The sequence below is a fragment of the Pelodiscus sinensis genome, chromosome 5, assembly GCF_052426305.1.
Source record: "Pelodiscus sinensis isolate ZL-2025 chromosome 5, ASM5242630v1, whole genome shotgun sequence".
Classification (NCBI taxonomy): Eukaryota; Metazoa; Chordata; order Testudines; family Trionychidae; genus Pelodiscus; species Pelodiscus sinensis.
The window spans coordinates 118,064,742-118,092,045 of NC_143056.1; the positions used below are offsets into that span (position 1 = coordinate 118,064,742).

The 27,304-nt window shown below is 42.3% G+C and overlaps 1 protein-coding gene across 5 annotated transcripts in view; it reads left to right on the plus strand.

Annotated features, from left to right (window-relative positions):
• The window catches only part of MOB2 (MOB kinase activator 2), a 174,178-nt gene that overhangs the window by 114,923 nt on the left and 31,951 nt on the right, over positions 1 to 27,304 (plus strand). The window contains exon 1 of one of the 5 annotated variants that reach the window (XM_006134934.5): positions 14,085 to 14,298. The exons of the other annotated variants lie outside the window; for them this stretch is intronic. Within the exon in view, the coding sequence (XP_006134996.1) occupies positions 14,189 to 14,298 (110 nt within the window). The 5' untranslated portion in view covers positions 14,085 to 14,188. Of the gene's footprint in view, positions 1 to 14,084; positions 14,299 to 27,304 lie in introns of those variants that run through there. 5 annotated transcript variants of the gene reach the window in all.

Below are 27,304 nucleotides of genomic sequence, written 5' to 3' on the forward strand. Positions count from 1 at the left end.
CTTTTCTCCTTATAGGGTCCCTACCCCAACACTAACCTTTTGGGCCTTTGGGTTGATTTCAGTCTTAAGGCCGATGTTAGGGTTGTCCTCTCCAAGGCGCAGAAAAATGGGCCACTGGCTGTGGGCCCCATCCCACTCTGGTTGCTGGTGAGACCTGTACCTGTGTGCTGGGACTGATCCCTCATTCAGCCCCAGCACTGAGAAGAGCTGCTGTGACCACAGCAGGCAAGGGCCAAGCACACGGCATGCATGCAGAACAGGGCCTGGGCATGGTCCAGACTAGGACTTTCCCAGGAACCAAGGCTGCTGCACAGGCAGCAAAAAGAAAAAGCAACATGCCACATCTCTGATGGGTAATGGGCAAAACAGCACAAAAACTGGCCACATCAGTTAAAAATAGGCAAGGTGGTGACCCTAAGTTGTCTACACAGAAAGGCAATGTGTTCTACAAGTGTATGGTGGTGTTTTTTTGTGTGCTTGTTTTTTTAAGCGCGCCCAGGTACTGCACCCAGCTAGTACCAACAAAAAGTTCCATAGTGCACTTTAAAATAGAACTGTGTTAAAGCACACTAGGGAACTTTTAATGCACAGCATGTTGGATCACTTTGCATATAAAGCCTGTACAGTGTGCTGCAGCTCTGTGTGGACAAGCCCTCAGTGTCTACCAGGAGCTGAGATTTTGGATTTGGATAAAACACAAAGTCCTTTTCCTCTCTTGCTGCTGTTGGGATGATCGCAGAATGAAGACTGAAATTACTTTCCAATGAAAATATAACTCAAAGGTAAACTAAATGATGCAAACATTGTTGCTGCTAATTCCTAAGTGGTCCCAGAGTGCTAGGGACACGTTCTGAGGTAATTAGAAAGGGTACTTGGCAAGGTAATAGCACAAGCACATTAAAATCAAACAAAAGGGGCAATTATCTAGCTGAATTGAAATATTATATGGCAGGCAGGGATACACAATCGACTGCAATTTAATTTAAAACAGAACTTTGCAATCTGACATTACAAGGCCTCACTTTTCATATAAATGCTGAGTTTCACTTTAATCAAAATAATGGCCTCTATTTTTGTTTCTTACTTTATTTGCGTGTCTGATTGGTTTTGACTTACTCTTTTCCAAGCCTCTTGATACTTCTATACTTCCCTGTGGTACCTGCCTCACATTGCTTTTATGGAACCGTGAAAGAGGCAAATAAATAGCTAATTGAGAAAGAGTTACTTATAAAATGGTTATAAATACACAAAGAATTATTCATTAGATGGCTAAATATCACTCCTTGGCTTGATGGATCAACATTCCCATCAGGGTGAGGTCTGAGTGTACATGGTATCAACCACAAAGCTCTTTGTCTTTGGTCTGGCAGTAGCTGGAGTTAATATGAAAAGTGTGCCTTCAGTACACAAAGTATGCATGTATTTTGGAACAGATGTCAGGGGTGCTCTGTCTTTGCCACTGTCTGCTAGATACCTTATGTCATCACTTGTGAGATTAACCTTAATAATTTATCTTATGTACTGGGGCAATTTATGCTCAGGTGTCTGATTCTGCTATCATAACAAAACACACTTTTAGCATACATAACCACCCTGCCACTCTCACACAGACTGTTGATAGCTGATAATTTTTAGTCTCTCGTTTCACCTTCCCAAAAAAACCTCATCCCTGAGTTGTAGGTAAGGGATATTGAGGAAGTTCCCATCTTACAAATGGGTTGTGTTTAAAAAGTTTGTTTTGTAAGTTGGTTGTTTGGAAGGCCAAATCCATTTTCCCATAGCAATAATGTTTATAAATGGTAGGTAGTTTCCCAGGCTGGCATACAAAAGCCTATTTACCACAAAATGTAGCTGAAATACTGTATATTTGCAATGAAAAATAGAATTTTTTTTTTAATTTAATCTTGAATGTTGGTGCTTAAGGAAAAGCAGGTTTAGGGGAGGATGAAAAGGTAGCTGGAGATTCTGAGGAGGAATTCTGGACATCCCCTGGTGCCACCCCTCCCCACAAGGGCTCTGTGATGGCTTCTGCGGCCAGTCCCGTCCCCTACTTGCCTCATCCCTTGCCTGCAGCACCCAGCCCTCGCTCACCAAGAGGTGGCAAGCAGCGTGAGTGCGGACCAAACGACTGCAGAGGAGCACAGGGGCTGATCATCTAGCTCAGGGGTTTCCAACCTGGGGTACGCATACCCCCAGGGGGTATGAGAAGCTTGTCAAGAGGGTACGGGGAATATTTGGTAAAGAACTAGATTATCCTAATTGAAATATTCCAAAAGTAGTAGTGTTAGTGAAAAAAGTTGTGGATTCTAGAGTCTAGAATTTATTTCCTTTCATATTGAATAGCGGGTTCGGGAAGGTTTACTAAAAGCCAAGGGGACATGGGGACCGAAAAAGGTTGGGAACCCCTGATCTAGCTAGTGGCTGGAGAGCAGTATTGGTTTCCCCTTAAAAGTACCGCTTCTCTCCAGCCACTGGCTGCACGACTGCTCCCTGCTCCTCTGGAGTCCTCTTCCTATCCCTGTTTAGTTAACTTAAAAATGAAAGTCTGCCAGACCTAGTAGAACCTTGAACCTGTGAAAGAGCTGTTCAGGTGGTAATGATGCCATTTAATAGGCATTTGCTAGCCCCAGGGATATATGTCAATATCATATTAGTCTACAACAGGACCTAAGTGTTAAAATTTGCTTTTAAAATATTTTGCTAGTGTGTTGCTGAAGTTTATAAAATCACATCTCTGCAGTTAACCAATAACATTACCTAATAAGCATCTATTTATGAGTTAGCCGGTTACACTCTGCCACCATGCATAATGAAACCCAGGTGGCTGAGATGTGCTTCCTAAACGGTTTATTTTCAGTTGAATGATTTTGAGGTATTTTAAATAAGAGCTGAGGCACAGCATCCTTAACTAAAAAGGTATTATGTACAATGGTACAGTACTGCCACCCCAAAGAAGAGATGCAGCTTGCCAAGTAGAAAACCGAAAGCTGGAGAAGTAAAGGAAAGGAAGGTTGCTCAGGGGCGGGAGGCACTGTTTCAAAAAGAACACTGAAAGAAGTGTGGTATAGAGGTTAACCATGTACAAATGGATTACAGATTGTGTGTGTCAAAGTGAAAAGATCATATCTTTTCAGATTGTTCACATCTTCGTCTCTTGTTTGACATCTTTCTTAAGAGAGATCACAAATTCCCAAATTCAGTGCTCTGTGTGAGGAGGTTGAGGTCTTCTATCACAGTGTGAATCTTTCAGCTTATTAATGAGGCAAGGAGAGGCCAGTTTTTTCATTAAAACCATGATGGTGGTGTCACAGCGTTTCATATTTATCTTTGTTTTGATCCATGAATTCTTCTTGCAGGTTCCCAGAGAAAACAAGGTTTTTCCTTAACGTTTTGTCAGTGCACTGCAAATTTTTTTAAAAGCTTACTGTTTTGCAAGGGCTAACTGTCAGTGTGGATTTTATTTGGTGAATAAAGTGTGGGGGTTTCCCTTGCTCCTGTTAGTTCCTTCTGTGGTTAGTCTACCTCACTCCATTAGTGTGATTTGACTTAAAGAATGCAAGCTTGTTCTATTATGGGGGAAAGTTTAGGCAGTATCATACTATTTCAAGAGAGGAGGATTTTGTGGTTATGGCACAGGACTAGAAGTTGAAGAGATGAATTTTGTTTCCATCTATTTCACAGACTACCTATGTGACATTAGAGAAGTCACTTGTCCTCTGTCTCAGCTGTTCACTTGGAAGAACAAGGATAAAAATACCTCCTGCTCTAATATTCCTCTACTTAATATGGATGTTGATGCTAAAGCTAATGCATTACAAACCCTTTTTAGATGTATGGCTAGAAGGTGCTGCATAAAAGCAGAACTGTATTCTTTCTCCCTGGGCTTTCTGATTGAGCCAATGGCTGGCTGGTGCAATTAGTTGTCCACAGTCTCCTGATGCACATTAATTAGTCATACTCTTATCCATTCTGATTCCTTAAAGTGGTGCATGCATGGCCATTATCAGTGGCATTGTCAGTGCTGTGCTTGGCCAAGGCAAGGTGCCCAGAACTGGACATAATACTCCTACAGGTGCATGCAGTAGTAAGACTGCTTAGAAAACCAGCTCTTACAGCTTCAGAGGAGTTATCCTGTCTCAGATTGCCACTTGTGGGTTGCGACTGCTCTGGAGGATAGGGTCATAATTCAAAATGATCTGGACAAATTGGAGAAATAGTCTAAGGTAAACAGGATGAAGTTTAATAAATACAAATGTAAAGTGCTCCACTTAGGAAGAAGCAATCCGTTTCACACATACAGAATGGGAAGCGACTGTCTAGGAAGGAGTATGGCAGAAAGAGATCTAGAGGTTATAGTGGACCACAAGCTGAATATGAGTCAGCAGTGTGATGCTGTTGCAAAAAAAGCAAACATGATTCTGGGATGCATTAACAGGTGTGTTGTGAGGAAGACACGAGAAGTCATTCTTCCACTCTACTCTGCGCTCGTTAGGCTTCAGTTGGAGTATTATATCCAGTTCTGGGTGTTAGAGAAAAGAAACTGCCCCCCCAGTAAAAAAGTTTGGCCAGGCTGCTCTTGTTCTGCAGTACTCCTTGAGAGAAACCGGCTGCACCCTTCCTGCATACCATTGCCTTTAGAAAAAGGAAAGGTGTGAAAAGGGGAAAATAGCCTCAGACTCTCCCACCCATCATCTTGGCGTGAGAACTGCGGGTCTTACCTGGTCGCATGAAACCTGCACAGTTTCTGCCCAACCCCTGGGACACAGACCCCCCACTTGGTGACCATTGGGCCATATATGGTAATATGCAAGCGCAGGAAAGCGATGTGCAGATTTGGGGATAAATACCCATGGCACAGTTCGCTCTAGGAGGTCTTCGCAACACACGTACCACCGTGCGTGTGCCTTCTCGTATACTTCAAAGTGCTGCCGGCCTGATCAACCGACCAGCCACCTCCCCCGACTCTCGGGCGTAACCAAGGCCTTCGCAACCGAACCGATATCTGTGAAATGTTCCGTGTGCTGTGTAAGTTGGTATGTATGATTTGATTTTTTTCTTGTTGTATAAGCTTAATGTTGTAGTTGTTTGTGGGTAGTACATAAGAGTTTATAGTTATCACTGTTATTTTATTACTGTAGCTGGATATTTTAAGATTAGAGACTATTCCCCTTGCCATTCCCATCCCTATAACTCTGACATGTTTTACTAGAAACCATAGAATAAATATAATAAATACTGTAAATTCATTATTAACACGGTCTATTAAAAATCTTAGAATAAATACTATAAATTCACCACTGTCATAAATAAATATTTTTTATTTGATAAAACTGTCTACCTGGTTCTGTCCTCCCCCCCCCCCCCCCCCCCCTTGGGTATTCATTATCGGACCTGTGATTCTCGTGACACTGGGCACCGCATTTCAATAAAGATGTGGAGAAATTGGAGAGGGTCCAGAGAAGAGCAACAAGAATGATTAAAGGTCTAAAGAACATGACCTATGAAGACAGGCTGAAAGAATTGGGTTTGTTCAGTTTGGAAAAAGAGAAGATTGAGGGGGGACATGATAGCAGTTTTCAGGTATCTAAAAGGGTGTCATAAGAAGGAGGGAGAAAACTTGTTCATCCTGGCCTCTGAGGATAGAACAAGAAGCAATGGACTTAAACTGCAGCAAGGGAGGTTTAGGTTGGACATTAGGAAAAAGTTCCTAAATGTCAGGGTAGTCAAACACTGGAATAAATTGTTCAGGGAGGTTGTGGAATTCCCATGTCTGGACATGATAAATGTGTCTCAGGGATGGTCTAGACAGTATTTGGTCCTGCCATGAGGGCAGGGGACTGGACTCCTATGACCTCTCGAGGTCCCTTCCAGTCCTAGTATTCTATGAGTATTCTTCGATACCCTGGAGAGGTTTCAGTCTGTGTTCTAGTAGAGATGTTAAATATTAGTTTATTGAATAGTCAATTCACCTCATGAATTCTGATCAGTTAGTCGACTATTCTGTAGTCCCCAAGGGTGGGGCTGGCAGCCAGTGCGCTATGGCCCCAGTCCCGGGGAGACCCCTGCCGCCCTGCGCTGCTGCGTCTTTATCAGAGGCAGCAGCGTGGGGTGCCAGGCGGGAGCTGGTCCGCGAGGGGTCCCAGTTTGAAAACCAGCTGCCGACATGTCGCCCCACACTGCTGCCTCTGATACGGAGGCAGCAACACAGGGTGGCTGCTGACCCCATCTGGGGGGAAAATGAGGCTTCTGAGCTCCCAGACCCAGTGCAAGCTGGAACTGAGCCAGGCCTGGCTGGCTCTTAATATGCTTTAAATGCAGAGTCACAGTAGACATAGGTCCCGGACCCAGCACAAGCCAGGACTGAGAGAGGCTGCTGGTCAGCCTGCTAAAAATTGTACTCGTGTGGGGAGGTAGGAAATGCATGTAGTCTATAGCATTAACCTATAAGCTTTTGCTAATCGGTTAATTGACTAGACTATTACCTCCCAATGTTCTAGCCTTGTTTAGAAGTTGATTGTGCTTTTCAGGGTCACAGTCTTTACTCAGAATTTTTTAGATTATGTGCACTTGAATATTTGAAGCCATTTTGACCCTCTTCCTTTTTAGTGATTTCACCATAAGATGATACCTTAGTACGGGGGCAGGCAAAATCGGATCCAGCCCACCAAATCTTCAGATCCGGCCTGCCATGATACTCTGCGCCACCAGTTCAGGTTCCCTGCCTGCTGCAACCCCACACATTACTCAAAATGACCAGTGATGAGTCCATGTGCATCTCTGCGTCACACACCCCAAAGGGAGGGGCCTCCATATACTGCCCCCACCCCCAACTCAGTCCTTAGAGCATACAAAACTCCTCTTCCTCTCTCACAGGGTGTGCAGTGCAGAGATGCACATGGCCTCAGCAGCTGGCCTCCGTGAGCTGCAGGCAGGGAGCCTGCCTGAATACCACTAGGCTAAATACTTTCTGATTTGAGCCTGCACCTAGCATCCCACCCCCTCATGTACCTCTACTCCTTGCCTCGGGTCAGTCTCTCTGAACCCCCTCCTATACCCATGCCCCTGGTCACAACCCAAACCCTCCGAACTGCCTCCTGATCAGAACTCCTTTGTCCCTCATCACAGCTCCTTCCCAGACCATATAACCTCTCCTCCACCCTAATCCCATGCCCTAGATTGGGGTGGATGAGATTTTTGCGGGGCCCAGGGCAGCACAATTTCAAGGGGCCCCGTTTGGAGGAAAAAATAGAAAAAAGGCGTCAAATGCGCAAATTGAAGACTGTTTCCATATTAAATGTGAATTGGGTAAATTGGATAGAAACTTAATTTTTATTTTAATTGCATTGTCAGTCATTCTTAAACAAAATTCTGCATTAATAATTAAAAATTTTCATTTGTATTTGTCTTCTTCCCCTCCTGCCTGCCTCTCTCTCTTTCTCTTCTCCGTCTCCTCCTGCCTCTTACTCGCAGAGCCCAAACGGAGCCCCAGCTGAGCGGCACAGAAATCAGCAGAGCGCCACGGCGGAGGGTGAAGGGGGGAGGAGCAGTGATGTACATGGCCGGGGGCGGGAACTGGAGCCTCTGTTACGCCCGTCGCTTCGTGTCTCCTGGCCATGTACATCTCCGCTCCACCCCTCTTTGCCTCCCGCCGTGACGCTCGGCTAAGTTCTGCGCCGCTCAGCAGGGCTGCCGCATGGGAGCAAGTGGCCGTTTGGGCTCGGCACAGGACCAGGGCTGCCAAAATTTATTTTGTAATAGTACCAAACTTTTCATGAAAAGGTACCAAAACACACACAAACCTACCAAATTTTAAACATCAATGTATAAATCTTATAAAACATCTTAAACAGGAAAAAATACATTTAACTTACATTACATCTTACTAAAACATCAAAATGGAGGAAATACATTCAACTTACCTTATATTTTGTTAAAAGAACTTTTTCGTCAACTGCTTCATTACTATACCTCTTTTTTGTTGCATTCTATCACAAAGCTCTTTTGGTGGATTCATGCAGTTAATGACTTGAAGTAAAGATGTCTTAAATTAATGCATTTAAGGTGGACATTTTTAGAGATGAGCAATTTTTAACTTTAATGTTGTTGAGTAAGGAGAAAACTCTTTCAGCAGCTGCTGTAGAGTGAGGCAATGAAAGAAGATTGATCATACATTTTGACAACAGAGAGAAGCGATATTCATCACCGCATTTTTCTTGAGATATGTTAAACCAAAATTTTTCAGGCATTTTTTCAGCATTAGGAGGTTGATCTTGCATTGTCAGCTCCCTCCATTCTTTATTTATTTGTTCATAATGTTCTTCATCGACTAGGTTAGAAAATTTCATAACTAGTGGGATAATTGATTTAGGCCTTCCCTCAATAACATTAGCTAGGTCCAACGCCTCAAGCAACTCCAATTTTGCAAACAATTCACAAGATAAAAAGCGCTGAAACATCTGCTTTGTAAGGCAAACATAGAAATTTAAAATTTTTACTCGAAATTCTTGCAATTCTTTCTGGGAAATTTTTGTTGAATTATCCAGGTAAATGCTTTCTACAGTGGCACCACAATAAATGTCATCTATTCTGAGGTGTTGAAGGATCATTAATATTGATTTTACTTACATCATTAGGTTTCAAAATTTCTCGCTTGATGAAATTACTGAGAATCCCTTTAACACTAGTATTAATAGAATTCCTTAACTTATCAATTCTAAATGTTTCTGCTTGATACTCCAAATTGAGCCTATTGATGTCAGGCAAAATGTAAGCTAAGAAAGCATAATACATTTTTGTAATGGGATTTTGTAATCCCTCTAGAATTCTTGAAGCCATAGGAATGCCATCTTCTAATGCAGCAGATGTAAAGAACAATACAATTGCAGGCCATTGTTCCAAAATTCTTTTCACCACTTGCTCAAGGGAAAGCCATCTTGTGCAGCTAATATGGAGAATTTTTTGAGGATTGGTATTTGTAAATGTTTGAAATTCTTTATATTCATTTAGGCGCTTAGGACTATTGCTCAAATATGAAAAAATATTTCTGGCTAACTCTTTTAAATAATGTGGCAGTGCAGTTCAGGCTTTAGAAGCACATGAGTGCAACGAATGGCAAACACAAGGTTGTATGAAGATATGAGGATTTTTCTGTTTTAAGAGATGCTGGACTCCTCCTTTGCTTCCCATCATAACACTAGCATTATCGCTGGCAAATCCTATTAGGTTGTCAAAGAGGATTTCTTTACTGTTAAAAAAAGCCTCTACGCAATTATAAATTCCAAGAGCAGTTGTGTCTTTAATTTCTAAAAGTGTTAGTCATTTGTCCACTGTTTTCTGAACTTCAGTATCATAATGTCTAGCTACTAGAACAAGTTGTTTGATAGTAGAAATGTCTGTTGTCTCATCAATAAGAGAAAATTTTGTCACCTTCAACTTAGATACTAGGTTACTGAAGTCATATTCACCGATCACATTAGAAAAAAATGTATGTTCCTTTGGTTCTAGCACACTTGATATCCTTTGCTATTTTTGAATCTGGACAAACATTTGCAACGAGGCCAGGCAAATGATCCAAAAGGGCTATAGGTAAATTGTGTTCTGCAATAAATCCACACAGTTTAAGCTCAGCAGCTGCTATGTGTGCTGAGTGAATAGAGGATGGACCAGGTTTCATAAAGTCAGTTACTTTTGAAGTTTGTTTTGTAGATTTTAGGTTTTTTTGATGCTTTTCTGTTTTCATTTCTTTCAATTTGACTTAAACTACCAGCAGTTTCGCAATTGCATAATTTGCAGAAATCTTTACCTGAGCTGTATTTACTAACTACTAGCCAGCCAGAAAATTTTTCATGTGTCAACAGTTTCGACGGCAATTTTCTCTCATAAGGTGTACACTTTTCTTTCTTTTTCTTAGGAGTGTTATCCTTATCATTTTCATCACTATCTGAACAAATATCCATATTTTTCTCTTCACTCATAATAGGTTCACAAAAAACGTGAAAACACAAAATGTTCACAGAGGACTTGTAAAAGTAAGCAAACAACGCCAAGTAACCGGAACACAGCGCTGTGTCACTGCAACTCAAACTGACGCCAGGGCGGCAGAGCCAGTGACGCGGCCACGTGAAGCGGGGAGGAATACATCACATGACTGCATCACATTACACAATACACAGTCTCCTCTCCCTAGTCTTCATTTGCATAATAAACCGAAGAGATATTAATGAACATGTATCAGATGTAAGAAATGTTAACGTTTTAAAAATGAGCATGGAACATAAAATTATAACTTAGAGGCTTCTGAGCAAAAATTTATAATAACACAAAATTCCTAAAACATACCAAAAATATCGGGCGTCGTACCAAACGTACAACAGAAGGTAAATAGTACCAATTTTGTACGAACGTACCAACTTTGGCAGCCCTGCGCGGGACCTATTGCAGCACTGGGCCCGGAGCAGCCGCCCCACTCACCCTGCCCTATATCCGCCGCTACCCTAGATCACAACCTCCTTCATCTAAACTCCCTCCAGGGCTGGCCTTTCCATGAGATGAACTGAGGCAGCTGCCTCAGGTGCCAGAATGTGTGTGTGTGTGGGGGGGGGGGGGGTGCTGCTAGGACCCAGAGTATAGAAAATTGTCTGTTGCTGGTGCATATGTATTCTCTCTTCTCTAGATGCACAGAGATGGAGTGTCATGAGAGGAATAGAACAGGAATAAGGCAGAATTGAGACCTTTCAAAGTTTTGGCCCAAGCAAGGGGGCATGGAGGTGTCATTTGAGCTCCCTGCCTCAGGTGCCAAAGTGTTGGCCCTGATTCCCTCACAGACCTCACGCTATCTACTGCACCCAATCTCCTACCCCAAGCTCCCTTCTACATCAAGCACCTCCTCCAGTTAATATCATGGAAAAGTGCAGCCCTAGACTACTTAGCAAATTCTTGGAGTGCCCCCTCCCCCATCAAAAATTGTCCACCAGTAGGTTACTGTTATGTGGGACAGTTTTGAATCACACTCTCGATTGTTAAAAGTAAGATAACTGGTTATTTGCCTTTAAGGGCACAGATAGATAGCAAATCTTAGAGGACTTATCAAAGTGTGTGCATGTATACAAATGAAAACTCTTGGCAAGATTTTTTTTCTAAATTCAATAAGCTAATTTTTTTCACAATGTATTTTTTCCCTTGGATCCCTGTTAAATCGTTCTCTGTCTTGCCAGAATATAATGCCAGTTAAACTATTGGCATACTTGTCCTCAACCTGCGAAGACTAGGCTTAGAATCCTAGAACACTAGAACTGGAAGGGACCTTGAGAGGTCATAGAGTCCAGTCCCCTTCTCCCACAGCAGAACCAAGTACCATCTAGACAATCCCTGATAATGTCTAGCTAACGTGCTCTTAAATATCTCCAGAGAGAGATTCTACAACCTCCCTAAGCAATTTATTCCAGTGTTTAACCACCCTGACAGGAAGGTTTTCCTAGTGTCCACCCTAAATCTCCCTTGCTGCAGTTTAAGCCCATTGCTTCTAGTCTTATCTTCAGAGACCAAGGAGAACAATTTTTCTCCCTCCTCCTTGTAACACTCTTTTAGATACTTGAAAACCTCTATTATGTCCCCTCTCAGTCTTCTCTTTTCTAAACTAAAGCCCAATTTTTTCAGTCTTCCCTCATAGCTCATGTTCTCTTGACTTTAATCATTCTTGTTGCTCTTCTCTGGACCTTCTCCAGTTTCTTCACATCTTTCTTTAAATGTGGTGCCCAGAACTGGACACAATACTCCAGTTGAGGCCTAATCAGTGGAGAGTAGAGCAAAAGAATGACCTCTTGTGTCTTGGTCACAACACTCCTGTTAATGCATCCCAGAATCATGTTTGGTGGCTGGTTTGTTTTTTTTCAACAGCGTCACACTGTTGACTCATATTTAGCTTGTGGTCCACTATGACCCCTAGGCTGTGTCTAGACTACATGGCTCTGTCAACGGAGCCATGTAAAGTAGTTTATCCAACATAGTCAATGAAGTCAATGTTTCACAAGGCATGAGGGAGCGGTTGACAAAGGCTTCACTTGTCGACCGATCCGCGTATAGACTGCTGTGCCGGATCAGCTGATTGTCGGAACAGCGCGGCGGCCACTTTTATTTTAATGAAGCGGGGATAATGTAAATCCCCGCTTAATTGACTGTCGGATAAACTACTTTACATGGCTCCGTCAATGGAGCCATGTAGTCTAGACACATCCCATGATCCCTTTCTGCAGTACTCCTGCCTGGACAATCGCGTCCCATTCTGTATGTGTGAAACCATTTCTCCAGTTTGTCCAGATCATTTTGAATTATGACCCTGTCCTCTAAAGCAGTTGCAACCCCTCCCAGCTTGGTATCATCTGCAAACTTAATACATAAGAACGGCTGTACTGGGTCAGACCAAAGGTCCATCTAGCCCAGTATCCTGTCTGCCTACAGTGGCCAACATCAGGTGCCCCAGAGAAGGTAGACCGAAGACAATGATCAAGCGATTTGTCTCGTGCCATCCCTCTCCAGCCTCTGACAAACAGAGGCCAAGGACACCATTTTATCCCCTGGCTAATAGCCTTTTATGGACCTAACCTCCATGAAATTATCTAGCTTCTCTTTAAACACTATTATAGTCCTAGCCTTCACAGCTTCCTCTGGCAAGGAGTTCCACAGGTTGACTACACGCTGTGTGAAGAAGAACTTTCTTTTATTAGTTTTAAACCTGCTACCCATTAATGTCATTTGATATCCTCTAGTTCTTCTATTTAGGGAACTAATAAATAACTTTTCTTTATTGGCCCTCTCCACACCACTCATGATTTTATATACCTCTATCATATCCCCCCCTCAGTCTCCTCTTTTCTAAACTGAGTGTACTCTCTATGCCAATATCTAAATCCTAAAGATTGCTGTAAAGGTTATAGTTGTGAAATCACCTCCCCCCCCCCCCCCCATTTTCCCTTCCTTTGCATACTCTTTCTGCCTCTTAAGGGATTTTTTTTTTAAGTTTATCATGTTAAAGTATATTTAGTGTGACTGGCCTGGACACTTTTATCATTTAAATTGGCCGTGCCCTTATGTCATGCTTAGGTCTAAAGAGCAGCATGATACCACAATACCTTAGTGATAATGAAGCATAATTATTCCCACATCTTGCAGGGCTTTCAACATGTTACTTCGTTAGACTTTGCACAAGCTGCAAACAATAGTGTGCTTGGTTACTGTCTTGAACAACTATGATCCTATAATGCCTACTTGGTCTTGTTTACTATTGACTGCCTGTGAAGAGGCAGATTTGACTTAATGCTCCTGGTTTTAGACTTTATCCTGACTCTGGGGGTAGCACCTATCTTTAGGGATTTCACTATCAGGACTTTGGTTATTAGGTAATTGTGTCTTTGCTGTGGATATTCTTGGGCTGTTCCAACTCCTTCACATCCACCTTAGCTTCTTCCTGCTCCACTTAAAAATACCTAACACTAACTATTTGTAGACGAAGTTTTCTTATGTTGTATTTGGAACTATTTCTCTTTTCTTTATATAGATTTTTCTCCCCCTCCCTGGGTTTTTCAGCTTGTTGAACTAATTAAAAATGATTGTGCAGTGTCTTGCAGGCTGGGGTGGAGGACTTCATAAGCTGATATTGTTAGACATGGGTTTTGCTGTGTACCACAATGCATCTTTGTCTAGCCTTTTGCACTGGGAAGAAGTGATAAAATATAAAGTTGGGTGTAAAAGTGCTGCTTCCTTTCCTCTACAGGGATTAGTTAATGAAATATATCTCCCAACACAGTACTGCAAAGAGTTTGGCTGAAAAAGTCTTGCTTATCCCCCACACTGCTACTCTTGTCTTGCTGCATGGCTGGCGCCTGTTTGAAAAGGCCAATTCAGATACTCCCTTATTGGCCCTGGCTCCTCAGGACTTGGCTCTAACTCAGAATATGTATTAAAAAGAAAAAAAGCAGCTGTTTGTCTTTTCCAGCTGAGCTTTTTTCCCCTCTTTTCTCGTGCTGCTTGCTAATTGGCTGAGGAAAAGAGGGAGGGAGGATTGGGTGAAGTAAGCTGTGTATACTCTGTGAATCTGGTTGGACTAGTTTTTACAGGGAGAGAGACTGAGAGGTGAGGCTATACTAGCCATTCCCCTCAGTTTTTCTCTCTCGTCCCTCATTTTCTCTCTATCATGGTTGGGGATCATTGTAACCTCTCTGGAGACAGACCTGTACTCTCCCAGAATCCCAAAACTGGATTAAGCTGCAAAATGGTTCTGCAGGCGGTGGGTAAAGTGTTAAGGTAACAATCAGGTTGTCATTTTAGAAATTATGGAAAAGGTGCAAGACAGAGTTGGGATGCACAGTAAAATGGGAAGACTTTTTACTGCGGGGCATACTTTTTCGTTTGATTTCATACACGAATAAGTGTGTAGTGGGGAAGACTGTAAAGATTATGTTGTAAAGTGAAGGTACATTGTGAGGGGGCACTTTAAACAATGTTGTGAGGCGGACAACTGGCGAAGTAACTATTGGTCTTATGCAACATTTTTAAGGAATATGAATCAAAAGCTGTGATTTGCCTCTAAAATTTGATAGTCATATAAATGTGGATTTTCTATTAGGCGTCTTGAATCTGCAGTGTTTAAAACTGTCCGATGTAATGCTGTGGTGAAAGAATTTAAAGGCATCCGAGAGTACAGAGTTTCATGGGAATGATTGGTGCATGGCTACTTGGGATTTTTTTTTTTCTTTCCATTGGTAATGTTACATGAGTAAGAAATTTAAGAAACTACATCATGCACGTGGCTTTTTTGTCTGTAAATTTAAAAAATATTTGGAGTAACAGGTTTGATGCTGGGGGGAGAAATGTAGCTTTTATTTCAGTGAACATGAGCCCAAATATTTCTAAATTGTGAAGAATCAGCACACAACCCCAAAGAGGGGCATTGTTGTATGCAGTTAACTGTATTTGGCGAGCCTGTGCTTGCGGCTGTTTCCTCTTATTGACGGCGAATTGTTAAAAATGTTTGTCAACAGAAACATTATCCCACGTCTTCCTTCCTTGACTTATGGGTCCTTTCACACCACAATCTGTGCTGTGAAGATGTTCATTGAATGTTGTGACAACTAAGTAAATATGGGAAAAGCTGGACTAAAGATCTGACTTTCACCTCTGCTAAAAACTGTGCTTAAGTTAGATGGGATGCATTTTTAATTGTTTATTTTAAAGAATAGGTGTTTTCCCCCTTCCCGCTTTCTATTTTGCTTGCTCTGGCATTCCCCTTTTCATGCTTTTTGTCTCATTGATACTTTCTAAGGGTAGGGTTTTGAGGAATAGAAAGTTCCTTTCCCACCTCTTCAACAAGTTTAGTTTACGGAACTTTTTCAGGTTCTGTTCTTTGTTTGAAAGTTGTTGGTTTTTTTTTTTAGAGTCTGTAATTCAGTGTGGTGGTATGCAATAAGTCCTATCTTAAAACACTTTAGCCAGTGGCTGGCTGTTTGTGTTGTGAATCTTTTTGAAGTTTTAGTAGCTGTTTTATTGGCCGTACTCCCAGATATGGCTAGATTGGTGCCTCTGAAGGAAAGTATTGCCAGAGCCATTGTTCAGGGTCTGTAATAGCTGGTTTTAAATATAGGTAACATCCCAGGACGAACAGTGAAACGTGTACATTTTTGTTTGGGAGCTGAATCATTTTGACCAGTCATAATGAACTTTGTCTTGCTGATTATTTTTTCCTATTTTGAGAATGTTTATTATATTTCTGCATAATTTTATTTTTGGTAGCCACAGTGTAATAATTTTGAGCTACTTGTGCCGTCCATGGCTTGTCTTTTTTTCCAAATTATATACCAGAATTCTAACGTGAAAGAAGGAAAAAGCTGCCCTTCTATATGTAATATTTGGGCCTGAATGATGTAGAAATGAGGTGGATTTTATCTTGACAAGGCTACTTGATTGGTTAAGTGTTTGTTCATAACATATGGATAAATTACTATATTTGATGTCATAATGCACAAGAACTTTCACCTGCTTAATACTTCCCATAAATTATTTTTCTTGTGTGTCACTATTGTGGCTTTTGTTTTGTTTTGGGGTTTTTTGCATGTCTGTTCTGGGTCATCAACTTCTGTATGCAAAAAGGGGAAAAAAAATTGAACTTGCCTCAGTCCCTGCCAGAGAGCAGTCCAGGTCAGCCTGTTTTGGATTTTGGACTGAGGCTCAGATTTGGGCTCACTTCCTGGATCTGCTGCAGACTCCTCATGTGACCTCCTATGAGTCACTTAATCTCACTCTGCTTCATTATGTGAAATTGAATAATATTTCCCTATCTCATAAGAGTGACAATACATTTGTCCCCCTATTAAGAGTTCAGATTCCAGAATAATGGGTAATATATAAGAACATGAGTTTGAGATTGGTCTAAGGTAGAGATAGTCAATAGGCGGACCACAGGCCAAGCACTGAGAGGCTTTTGAATAGACCATGGATTTTTTTATTTACTTGTCTATGTATTTTTAAAATATGCATCTGTCTGTGAATCTGTTTAAGAAGGTTAAGAGCTAGGATTACCAAATTTGGCATGTAGCTACCTCTTTTCCTAACGTAAGGCAATATCAGGGTTTGGTTGTTCCAGGAAAATTGAAAGTGCAGGAAATTGGACTATTTTCCCATAACATGGAAAGAGAAAGGCCCAGAGAGGAGAGAAATGTGATACTGAGAGTGGCCACTGGGGGCAGTGAGCACAAAGGAGAGCTATACTGCTGAGTGGCCACTCAAAGCAGCAGCACCACCAAAAGAGTGGAGGAGGAGGAGAGGGAGAGACAAACCCACCCACACCCTGGTGGGCAGAAAGGGGATAGGAGACAGAAGGCCCACCGGATGTGACCTCCAACCTTCACTCTTGTACCACACCCATGCCCCCACTCTCCTGCTCAGCTGCCCCCCCCCCCCCCACATCCCAAAGGCCTTGCCCTAACTGTTGCAGCCTTCACACTGCCAGTGCCTTCCCTGAAGGACCCAGGCAATGTCGAGTAAGTCTTCTACTTACCATATCATTACTACGAAATAAAAAATTAATAAGGAGTGAAATGTGCAGGTTTGTTACAAAAATTGTGTACAGGAAATCCTCACCATTTGTGGTGGATGCAGGAACATATCCACTGCAAATGGCAAAATCTGTGAATACTGGGAGCCACAGCTCCCAGTCCTCACAGTAAACTCCCTGTGGCTCCTGAACTCACTGCTTGGGATAGGGAATGGGGGGGAGGGGGAAGAGAGCCACAGGGAACTCATTACTGCTTCCCCACCCCTAGGCCAGGACCCCGCAAATATGTGGAACCACAAATAGCAATTCTGTAATCGCTGGGGTCTCCTGTACTAGCACTTCATAGCAACATGTGAGACCAATGATGCTCTTGGTGAAAGAGAGACATAGGCTTGGTTGTAGAAATATTTCTTCTTGATGATTGATGTCATTGGTTTGGTACTTGGCAGACTGCAAATGTAGGACGGAATGTATTCAGCATGGTTATAAATGTGAATTTCTTAAACAGTGCCAAGGTCTGTTCATTGTGATCGATGCCAAAGTTGATGTGAACTTATGAAAGACACCCATGATCGGTGACAGGTAACTTTTCGTGTGTAGATTGAGCCTTGAAACTACTTACGGTGAGCATCAAAGAGACTGAACTTAGCTGGGTGGAGAATTTGAATTTTGTGCATGTCGGTATTGAGTGTGTCAACAGTTTGCTGACCTTTAAAGGTTTTTCTCTGGCAAAATGAGAGCCTTACATTTCACACTGCTGCAACTCCACTGTTGGAAGCTTTGATGAAAAGGGGGCTCCTTTCAGAAGTGGCGTGCCCCAGCATACTCTCCTGCCCTGGGCCATGCCACTCTCCTGAGAGGGGCTCTTTCCACCAGCTGCCCTGGGTTACCAGGCAGGGGGAAGCCACACAGCTCCTATGTCCCGCCTCTCTGGAGCACAGCGGAAGGCAGGGTGGATAAGGCAGCAAGCATGTTGCTATGGGGAGGGGAGGGGAGGAGTAGCACTTCCCTGCAAGCAGGATCCAGTGTGGAGCCTCAGGGCTTCAACGTATCTCCCCCTCCACTTCCTCCTCCTCCCCCCCCCCCCCCCCCCACACACACAGAGAAAGCTGGCACTGGCTCCAATCTTGCTGGGGGCGCAATGCTGGATCACTAGCACGAACTCGCTGTTGTGTTCATTGCATTTGCGCGTGCCACTGAAAATCATCTTGCGGGCTATATGTTACCAGCCCCTGACTATGCCATTCCTACCTTTTAAGGAGCTGCGCAGGTTGAGAATTACAAGGGATAGTTTTTCTAGTGCTACTTAGAGCCTGCATTATGCTTCAACCACAACAAAATGCTTGCTTGTTTGATGTCATGTTTTACAATTAAGTTTTTCTCTGCACTGCAGTGCCCCCTCCCCACTCTGTTTTTACCTTCTCTTAGGCAGTAATATAAATTTAATTCCTCTTTGTTGTGAGGTGTCAGGTAATGTCTCCAAAACATGAGCGTGTGATGAGCAGAGAAAGATTAATGTGTAATTTTTTTTAAAGAGTAATAGGAGAGATTTTTGGGACAGAGGGGGAAAATGTGTTAGATAGCAAAGTAGGTGAAGAGAGAATGGGATGTCAAATGGTTGAATAGAGGAAAAGGAAGAAACAACAAATAATACAAGAAAATACGAATATTAATCCCTTATTGGAAAGAAAACGGGAAAACCCAGTGAAGCCAGGAAAGAAACATAAGTGCAACAAAAGTTGCAAATGTCAGACTACTTGCATTTTTTTAAATGAGACCTACTGTTATGTTTTAATATTCCTATGAGGGCCTTGTCTTTGGAGAGCTGTGCATAGTGCCTCATTTTCATCCTGTCTACATTTAGAGCCTGCAGACTTTACCCAAAACTTACTAGCCCCAGTGCAAAGCTTGGTAATTTTTGCTGAAGACACTGCACATTAAGAATACCATAACTTATCTCTACATAGCAACAACCTTTTTGAAATACGTTAATTTTACTTTTTCCCCCAAATATAGATGAAATTTAGACATGTATTTTTATGCCATTGTTGGAAAAAAATAAACAGATATAATTGTGTACCGTTTCTTCTCTTCTAGATAAGATGAAGATATTAGGGCTGGGTGAGTAGGGAAGGGAAAGGCAAAAATAATTATGCAGAAACATTGTAAGCACACTGAACTCTTCTTACCCATATCATATCATATGTATATACTCTTCAAATATTTGTAAAACTACGTGCACAAGAAAGCAGGAAGTTAGTATAGCCTGTTCATCAACACCTGCTTTTAGTCACCTTGAATAATTAAAAGATGAGAAAAAGTAGCAGTAATCTATCCAGCACACTTTTTTTATTCTGCTCCCGTTAGTCATTGACTTGGACTATCTGAACTCTTAATTCTTGCTCAGAGGTGTTTCTTAATAATTTTAAGACAGTTTTTTCTGCCAGTGTAAATATCTTTGCATGTGAATAGACACCCAAATGTGATTCAGAACCTGGTCTGTGGTATGTCTGCTTTTCCTCTGACAGCGTAGATCTTGTACAGACAATGTTCACAGATGACTTACTTCATTTATCATGTAGTATCTCTTCCCATGCCTCTGCATTTCCTTTTAAGTCTTTGCTGAAATCTAGTCATCCTGGGCAGTAGCCTTGTCACAGATATATTATTACGTAAATTGGGTCTGTCCTGAATTATGTCATCTAATGACCTCTGTTATACTTTATATCTACCTACATGGTTCACCTCCCGGAGACTTTGTAAAAATAGTTTACTTCAGACTCTTCTTTTTTGCTAGTGCTGCCCCTTTCTTTGTGGTCCGTTTTTTAAGGCCACTTGCAAACAGAAAAAGAAAATTATAAATGTCTGTCTGGGGTATCATCAAATCACCATAACTTGCCTTGATGCTTGATAAATGACTGCATTTTTTCATAAATTGATTTGTCTTTTAGTTTCAGATTCTGATAGTGTGAAGCACAGTAAAAAATATTGTAGAATTTAGGGGGGAAAAAACTCACACTCCTTTAGCTTTCTCTCTCCCAAATGGTGTTAAGGAGTTTAAAAAGCAAACAAAAAAATTTACAGCTGACATTGCAGTCTGTTTTTGATGGTATCCATACTATGATCTCCTACTGCACTGCTTTCTTATAGTTGAATGATCTCTTTGCTTCCTCTCCTTTCCCCACCTTTTCAGTTTGCTAAGTTAGTTTTCAGGTTAAGTGCTGGGGGAAGCAAAATGTTATCTGTGTTGGCCTTTTAACCATGTTAAAAAGCTTTATTTAAAAGCTGTTCTAACTGGTTTTTAATGAAGTTTGAAGTGTGCAGTGCAGACAGGGCCAAACAGGGTCTTTAAAAAAAATTCTAGCCTGGGTTAAAACACTAGCCTGGGTTAAAACACTATTTTAACTATTTGGGCTCGACTACAATGTTAACTATAAATGTGTTTTAATTGTGTTCCCTAGTATGGTTAAATGTAGATTGGGGCCAGAGACATGTAAGCTAAAAGCAGTTAGGACTGTCTAGGTTTTTGTCTAGTTTTTTCCTAACTTTTTTTGTGCTAAAAGAGTTTAAAGAGCAGTGCATGACGTATTGTCTGCAGTTGTAGTTCAACGTCTTACCTTTCAAAGTGAAACATGATTGCATTTTAATGAAAATTACTATTGGCTTCCTGAGTACATCATTGCAAAGAGAGAAGTGATGTGGGACTGAACCTTCTCTGACATTACAGAGTAGGCAAGATTTATTTTATTTGCCATTGCTTGAGGAGGAAGTAGTTTATAAGGGACTCTGTCTCTTTCTTAATTTGGTGTGTGAATCAAGTACTAGCAAAAATGAGCAATTTTAGATTAATCCTGGAGTCTGTAATGATGTTCCATGTATCCCAGAATGGATATGGTTAGGCAGAAGTAGTGCAGGCTTCTGCACACTGTGGATGAGACCATTATTTTAGGGGAGAGGGTAGCTAGTTCTCTAGATTGACTCAAAACATAAGAATGGCCATACTGACTCAGACCAAATATCCATCTAGCCCAGAATCCTGTCTACGGACAATGACCAATTCCAGGTGCCCCAGAGGGAATAAACAGAACAGTTAATCATCAAGTGATGCATCCCCTGTCATCCATTTATAGCTTCTGCCATACAGAGGCTAGGGACACCACCCGGGGGGGAAGGGGGGTTAAAATTGATTATTTAAAAAAATAATAATTGGATTTTATTTAAATCAGATTATGATTTTTTTAAATCAATGAAATACTAAATTTCTCATTTTAAAAATGATTTGCAGTCAAATCTCATCACAAACATGCTACACATATACTTAGTCTCATAAAAATGAATTAATAGCTTTAGTTTGTCCAGCCTCACTACCAGGTCTTGCTTCTTGTAAGTTCTGGTCTTCCAATTTCTGTTTCTCAGCAGATTTAAAAAAGAGCGAGAGTAAAGAAAGACTCCGGCTGGTTAGGATGTTTTTTGTTCTGTGCTTCTGTGGTGTACTTTGAGCAAGCATGGCAGAGGAGTTAGTTAAGACATTGTCTTAAAGGGTACGTCTATACAGCAGCACTATTTTGCAATAGTGGCCATTATTCCAAAATAACAATGAGTGCCTACAGAACAATTCCATTATGTTGAAATAAATTCAAAATAATGGACAGCTTATTCCGACTTCTGTAAACCTCATTCCATGAGGAATAACACCCATTCCGAAATAGCTATTTTGGAATAGCAGTAGTGTGAATGCTTCCCTGCTGCTATTTCAAAATAGCTTCTTCCCAGGGCCTCCTGGGGCTCCATATCGAGGTAGCATGTCCACATTAGGGAAGCCTGCCTCTGACTAATTTTGAGGTTTCCCTGTAGTGTAGACATGCTATTTTGAAGTAAGCTATTTCGGACTATTTCCTCCAGAATTGCTTATTTTGAAATAAGCATGCAGTGTAGATATACCCCAAAAATAGACACAGTACAGTATATAGAAAAATACTGAGGCAGCAGAGAAGGGAACAGTGGAGCAAACTGGTAAGAAAAAGGGAAGACATTATTCAGCAAGCACAGCTTCCTATATTCGCATACACTTTTGCCACAGAAAAACTGTCAGAGGGTCTTTCTTGCATCAAGAAGCCATCTGGAAATATTTTGAAGATTCCCCCCCCCCCCTCCCCCCCCCCCGGATAAAAAGAAAATGTGTCAAGTGTCCGTTGTGCAAGGAGGAGATGCAGGGCCTACTTACAACAATCAAACATCATAAGGAAAACTGCTCATTGGGAGAAAATAATGTAGATGAAGATGTAGATGTGGCTAAGTGGGTCAACTGGTTGGTTACTTAAAAAATTTGCTTCGCAATGCATCATTCTTCAAGTGTCTCTCACTCTCTATGCCTTTTAGGATAAGTGTGATTTGACCAAGTAAATTCCCAAGCTGTTTACTGTGTTGAATATTGCTAGAGAAAAAGTTTAGCTTAGCTAATCGTTATGGCTTGTTTCGTTAGCTAGGTTACTACTCAGGTATACAGTACGGAAAGCCGCAGTAAGAGAAATACAGAGTTGCCAGTTGGCCTCTGAGTGTATTTTCTTATTTTATATTACATAATATGTACCCCTTGTTTTGGAATGTCATGGCAACAGACCAGAATGGCGATACTATAAGTCTATTCCCTTGTTACTTTACCATAACTAAGCTATACAAGAGAACCCCTTTCTATACCTGCTTTCTCAAAAAACAGAAGTGCATGTGAGTTCACTGGGGCTTACTCCAAAATTAACTGCACTCGAAGAACACTCTTAGCTATTTTATTACTTGATTTAAAACAATAAATTTGTTTGGTGATTTAAGTGAGTCCACACTGACACCATGCCTGATTAATAGCCATTGATGGATCTATACTCTGTGAATTGATCTAGTTCTTTTTTGAACCCTGTTAGTCAAGGCCTTCACAACATCCTCTGGCAAGGAGTTCCACTGGTTGTGTGTTGTGTGAATAACTACTTCGTTCTGTTTGTATAGAACCTGCTACCTATTAATGCCATTTGGTGACTCCAATTCTCGTGTTTATAAGGAGGAGTAAATAAAGGAACGGTATTTACTTTCCACACATCAGTCATGGTTTTATCAATATCTCACATCCTCCCTCTCCCTCCCCATTCATCTCTTTTCCAAGTGGAAATGTCCCAGTCTTAGTAATCTCTCCTCATATGGAAGGTGTTCCACAATCCTAATTATTTTGGCTGCCCTTTTCTGAACTTTTTCCAATTCCAGTACAGGCAGTCCCCGAGTTACGCGGATCTGACTTATGTCGGATCCGCAGTTGTGAACGGGGAGTGCTCCGCGTCTCCCTGGTCTGCTGGAGACCAGCAGACCAGGGAGACGGGGAGCAAAGCCTCTGAGGACGCCGGCAGCGGGACAGCTGCGGCACATCTGGGCTGTCCCGCTGCTCGCGTGCTCCGCGGCTTTGCTCCGCGTCTCCCTGGTCTGCTGGAAACCAGCAGACCAGGGAGACGGGGAGCAAAGCCGCAGAGGACCCAGGCAGCGTCTCCCTGGTCTGCTGGGGGGGGGGGGGGGGGGGGCTAGTACACCCCTCCCCCCAGCAGACCAGGCTTTTCTCCGGACACCTGTGGTAGAGCAGCTGGGGTGCTGCCAGTTGGTCCCGCAACGCCGCTCTGGGCACTACTGGACCAACCCGGCAGCACCCCAGCTGCTCTGCCCCAGGCGTCCTGATTCAGCCGCTGCTGGTCAGTTTCAGCAGCGGCTGAATGAGGACGCCTGGGGCAGAGCAGCTGGGGTGCTGTTGGGTTGGTCCAGTAGCGCCAAGGAGCGGCGCTACTGGAGCAACCCAGCAGCACCCCAGCTGCTCTGCCCCAGGCTTCCCCAAGTCAGCCGCTGCTGAAACTGACCAGTGCGGACTACAGGAAGCCCGAGGCAGAGTTGCTCTGCCCCTGGGTTCCTGGAATCAGCCGCTGATCAGTTTCAACAGGCTGAATCTGGACACCAGTTCCGACTTACATACAGATTCAACTTAAGAACAAACCTACAGTCCCTATCTTGTACGTAACCCGGGGACTGCCTGTATATCTTTTTTGAGATGGCGAGACCACATCTGCATGCACTATTCAAGATGTCGGTGTACCATCGATTTATATAGAGACAATATAATTTCTTACTATTCATCCCTTTCTTAATGATTCCCAACATTCTATTCTCTCTTTTGATTGCTGCTGCACATTGAGTGGCTGTTTTCAGAGAACTATCCACAATGACGCCAAGATCTTTGAGTGGTATCAGCAAATTTAGACCCCATCATTTTGTGTCACTGCATCAGAATGTACTTTTCAATTATCAACATTGAAGGACCCAATTTAAGTTCCCTCCAAGCTGCACAACCATGCAGTTACCTATTACAACTCACACAGGATGAAGGCCACAGCAGACCTGCTGCAGAACAGACCTCACACAGCTCAGAGACAGGCACCTCTCTCCCAACCCACACCCAGCCTAGCTTGGACCAGCTGTGGAGTGGTGCTCCTCCCATGGCCTGGACCTTCTGCACCTATGGAGAGGTGCCTCTCACCTAATGCTGAGCTGCTGTGGTAAGAAAGGGCTGCAGGTAGTCCTCTCTGCCCAGGGTAGCCTGTATCCCAAAGCCCTCACCCCCAACCCAGTCTGCGTCCCAACCAGAGCTCGCTCTCTCACCTGCTCCTGAAACCTTTGCCCTAGACATGAGCCCCATCCCAAACTCTGGACCAGAGTGGGCAAAAGGGCCTCTGCGGTCTGGATCCTGCTCGCCAAGTGGGTGGATCAAGCCCACGGAGGTCCTGCCGCTCCCCTGCCCCCAGGCCAGTTGGAGGCACTGTGCTTTTGGATGGCCCTGTTTGCATGATGAAGAGTGGTTTTATAAATGTCAGCAAATAGGTTTTAGATGATTTTGATTCTAAAGAGGACTATACACATGGGGCAGGTAAGGGAAATGTATGTTCACAACATATTAGTTGGTTAATTAGCCCTATTTTTGAGCTATGGCTTTCAGAAAAGCTAGCTGTATAATAGTGCCTAACTACTTACCTCAATTTCAGCCAGCATATGCACAAGCTGCAGTATTTGTATATGCAGACTGTCTAATGACAAAACAAAGGAACAGTAGATGCATACATAACTACCCTGTCGCATGTGCAGTCATTATTGAACACACAAATTAGATGAAGAGTTGGATGCCTGATTTTGATTGGTTGATTTTTTTTTTTAATCTGATCCTTAAGGTAGCTTGTCTTATCTGTGTGTCTTTTTAATACAATCATGTTCTTGACATTTGATTAAATGAGTGAGCTCTTTGAGATACCTTTAACCTTGGGAAGCTAATTTTTTTTATTGCTAACAGTTTGAGAAATAGCTCTTAATTATTCTTTTAATTCTCCTATAGTTTGTAACTTTACACAGTACTCTAGGGATCACTTCTAATTTGGGATAATAAATCCCTACCCTCTCTCCATTTAAATAAATCCCTCCTTACCCAATTTACACATCAGTTGGTGAGTGTTGTGACTGGATCTGCAGGATTCCCCTTGGAACCACTGTCACTGTGCCTCCATAACTCTCCAGCCTGGGTCCTCAGTCACAACTATTCCAGTAAGCAGCAAACTCTTCCAGCCATTGTGATCTCTCAGCCATCAGCTTGTGGAGCCCCACACCCAGTTAAATTGCATGAATGCTCCCAGAGCCTCTCATAAATCATACAGAAAGAAGCTGCCCCAACCCATCACTCTAGCCCCTAGCCTTGTACCCTAGAAATACACCATCTTACATGCCTTAAGACTCCCTTGGATAGTGCAAGCTTTTTAGTTAGTTTGCCACTTCTTTAAAGGAAAGTAGACATACACCAGCCTTTGTAATCTGAGCTAGTATTCTCCAAACACTTCAACCAAAAAACGTTTTAATTTAAATATAAAATAAAATTAATTATAGAAAGATTTTTAAGTGAGTATAAGTAGCAGGCATAGAGATCAGAATTGATTACTTATGATATAAAAATAAATTGGCAGCTTAAATTCTGCAGACCAAGCTAGATTTAAATCAAATAGTCTGTCACTGTAATAGATGTTATCGGCAGCTTACAGTTCTCAATACCATTTCTCTCACTGTGTACTCCCTTCCAGTCGGGAACAATTCAAAGTCTTTTGTCTTCCAGATAATCTTTGACGATTTTCAGGGGGAGAGGGAAGAGGCCAAGTGACCCTGTTACTTTGTCCCTTGTTTATATTTTCTTGTAGATGCCAGAAAAATCTTTGCCCTGACTTGGAGTTCAGACTGTCCCCATTGCCTAAGTGCCATTTCCTAAGAAGCCTCTGGAGGAGAGGATTCTACTGGATGGGCCATTAACACCTGTTTGGGCTATCAACACCAGTGACAGTTGTTCCTTTCTTGCAACTGAAAGGCTGACTATTGGCATTTCCCAATCTCACAGCATATTTTAAAAAGTCTCAGAGGGGTAATAGAGAGGTAGCCGAGTTAGTCTGATCTTGCTAAAACAAAAGGAAAAACTATGTCGCACTTTAAAGACTAACATAACACATATAACAGGTTTTCAAACTCTGGGTCGGGGTTTGTAAGGGGCAGACCGCTAGCTGGCTGTGAGATGCTTAGTTGACTTGTGTCTCCGTGGGTATAAGTAATTGCAGCTCCTGCTGACTGTGGTTTGCTGTTCCCAGCCAATAGGAATTACAAGAAGTTGTATCCAAGTACCTGTGGAGGCACTGGTAAACAAAGCAGCTAGTGGCTTCTTGCCCTTACAAACCACAACCCAGAGTTTGAAAACCTGTGACACACAGCAATAGTTCAGATACAATGATAGTATAGTCAATTCAACAGGATATTAATGTGCAGCAGGTCAAGACTTTTAAATTATACCTTATGACATACATTGTACAAAACATAATCATATGGTAGTGGTGAATATTGGGATCTCAGGTGCTACTTTGAAGTATGGAGTGCTACAGTGTTATAACAGTTCTATTAGAAAGTTATCAACCATTCATAAGAATGGCCATACTGTGTCAGACCAAAGGTCTATCTAGCCCAGTATCCTGTCTGCTGACAGTGGCCAATACCAGATGCCCCAGAGAGAGAGAACACAACAGATAATCCTCACCTGATCCCTCTCTTGTCAGCCATTTCCAGACAAACAGAGGCTAAGGATACCATTCCTACCCATCCTGGCTAATAGCCATTGATGGACCTAACCTCCATGAATCTATCTAGCTCTTTTTGAACTCTGTTAAA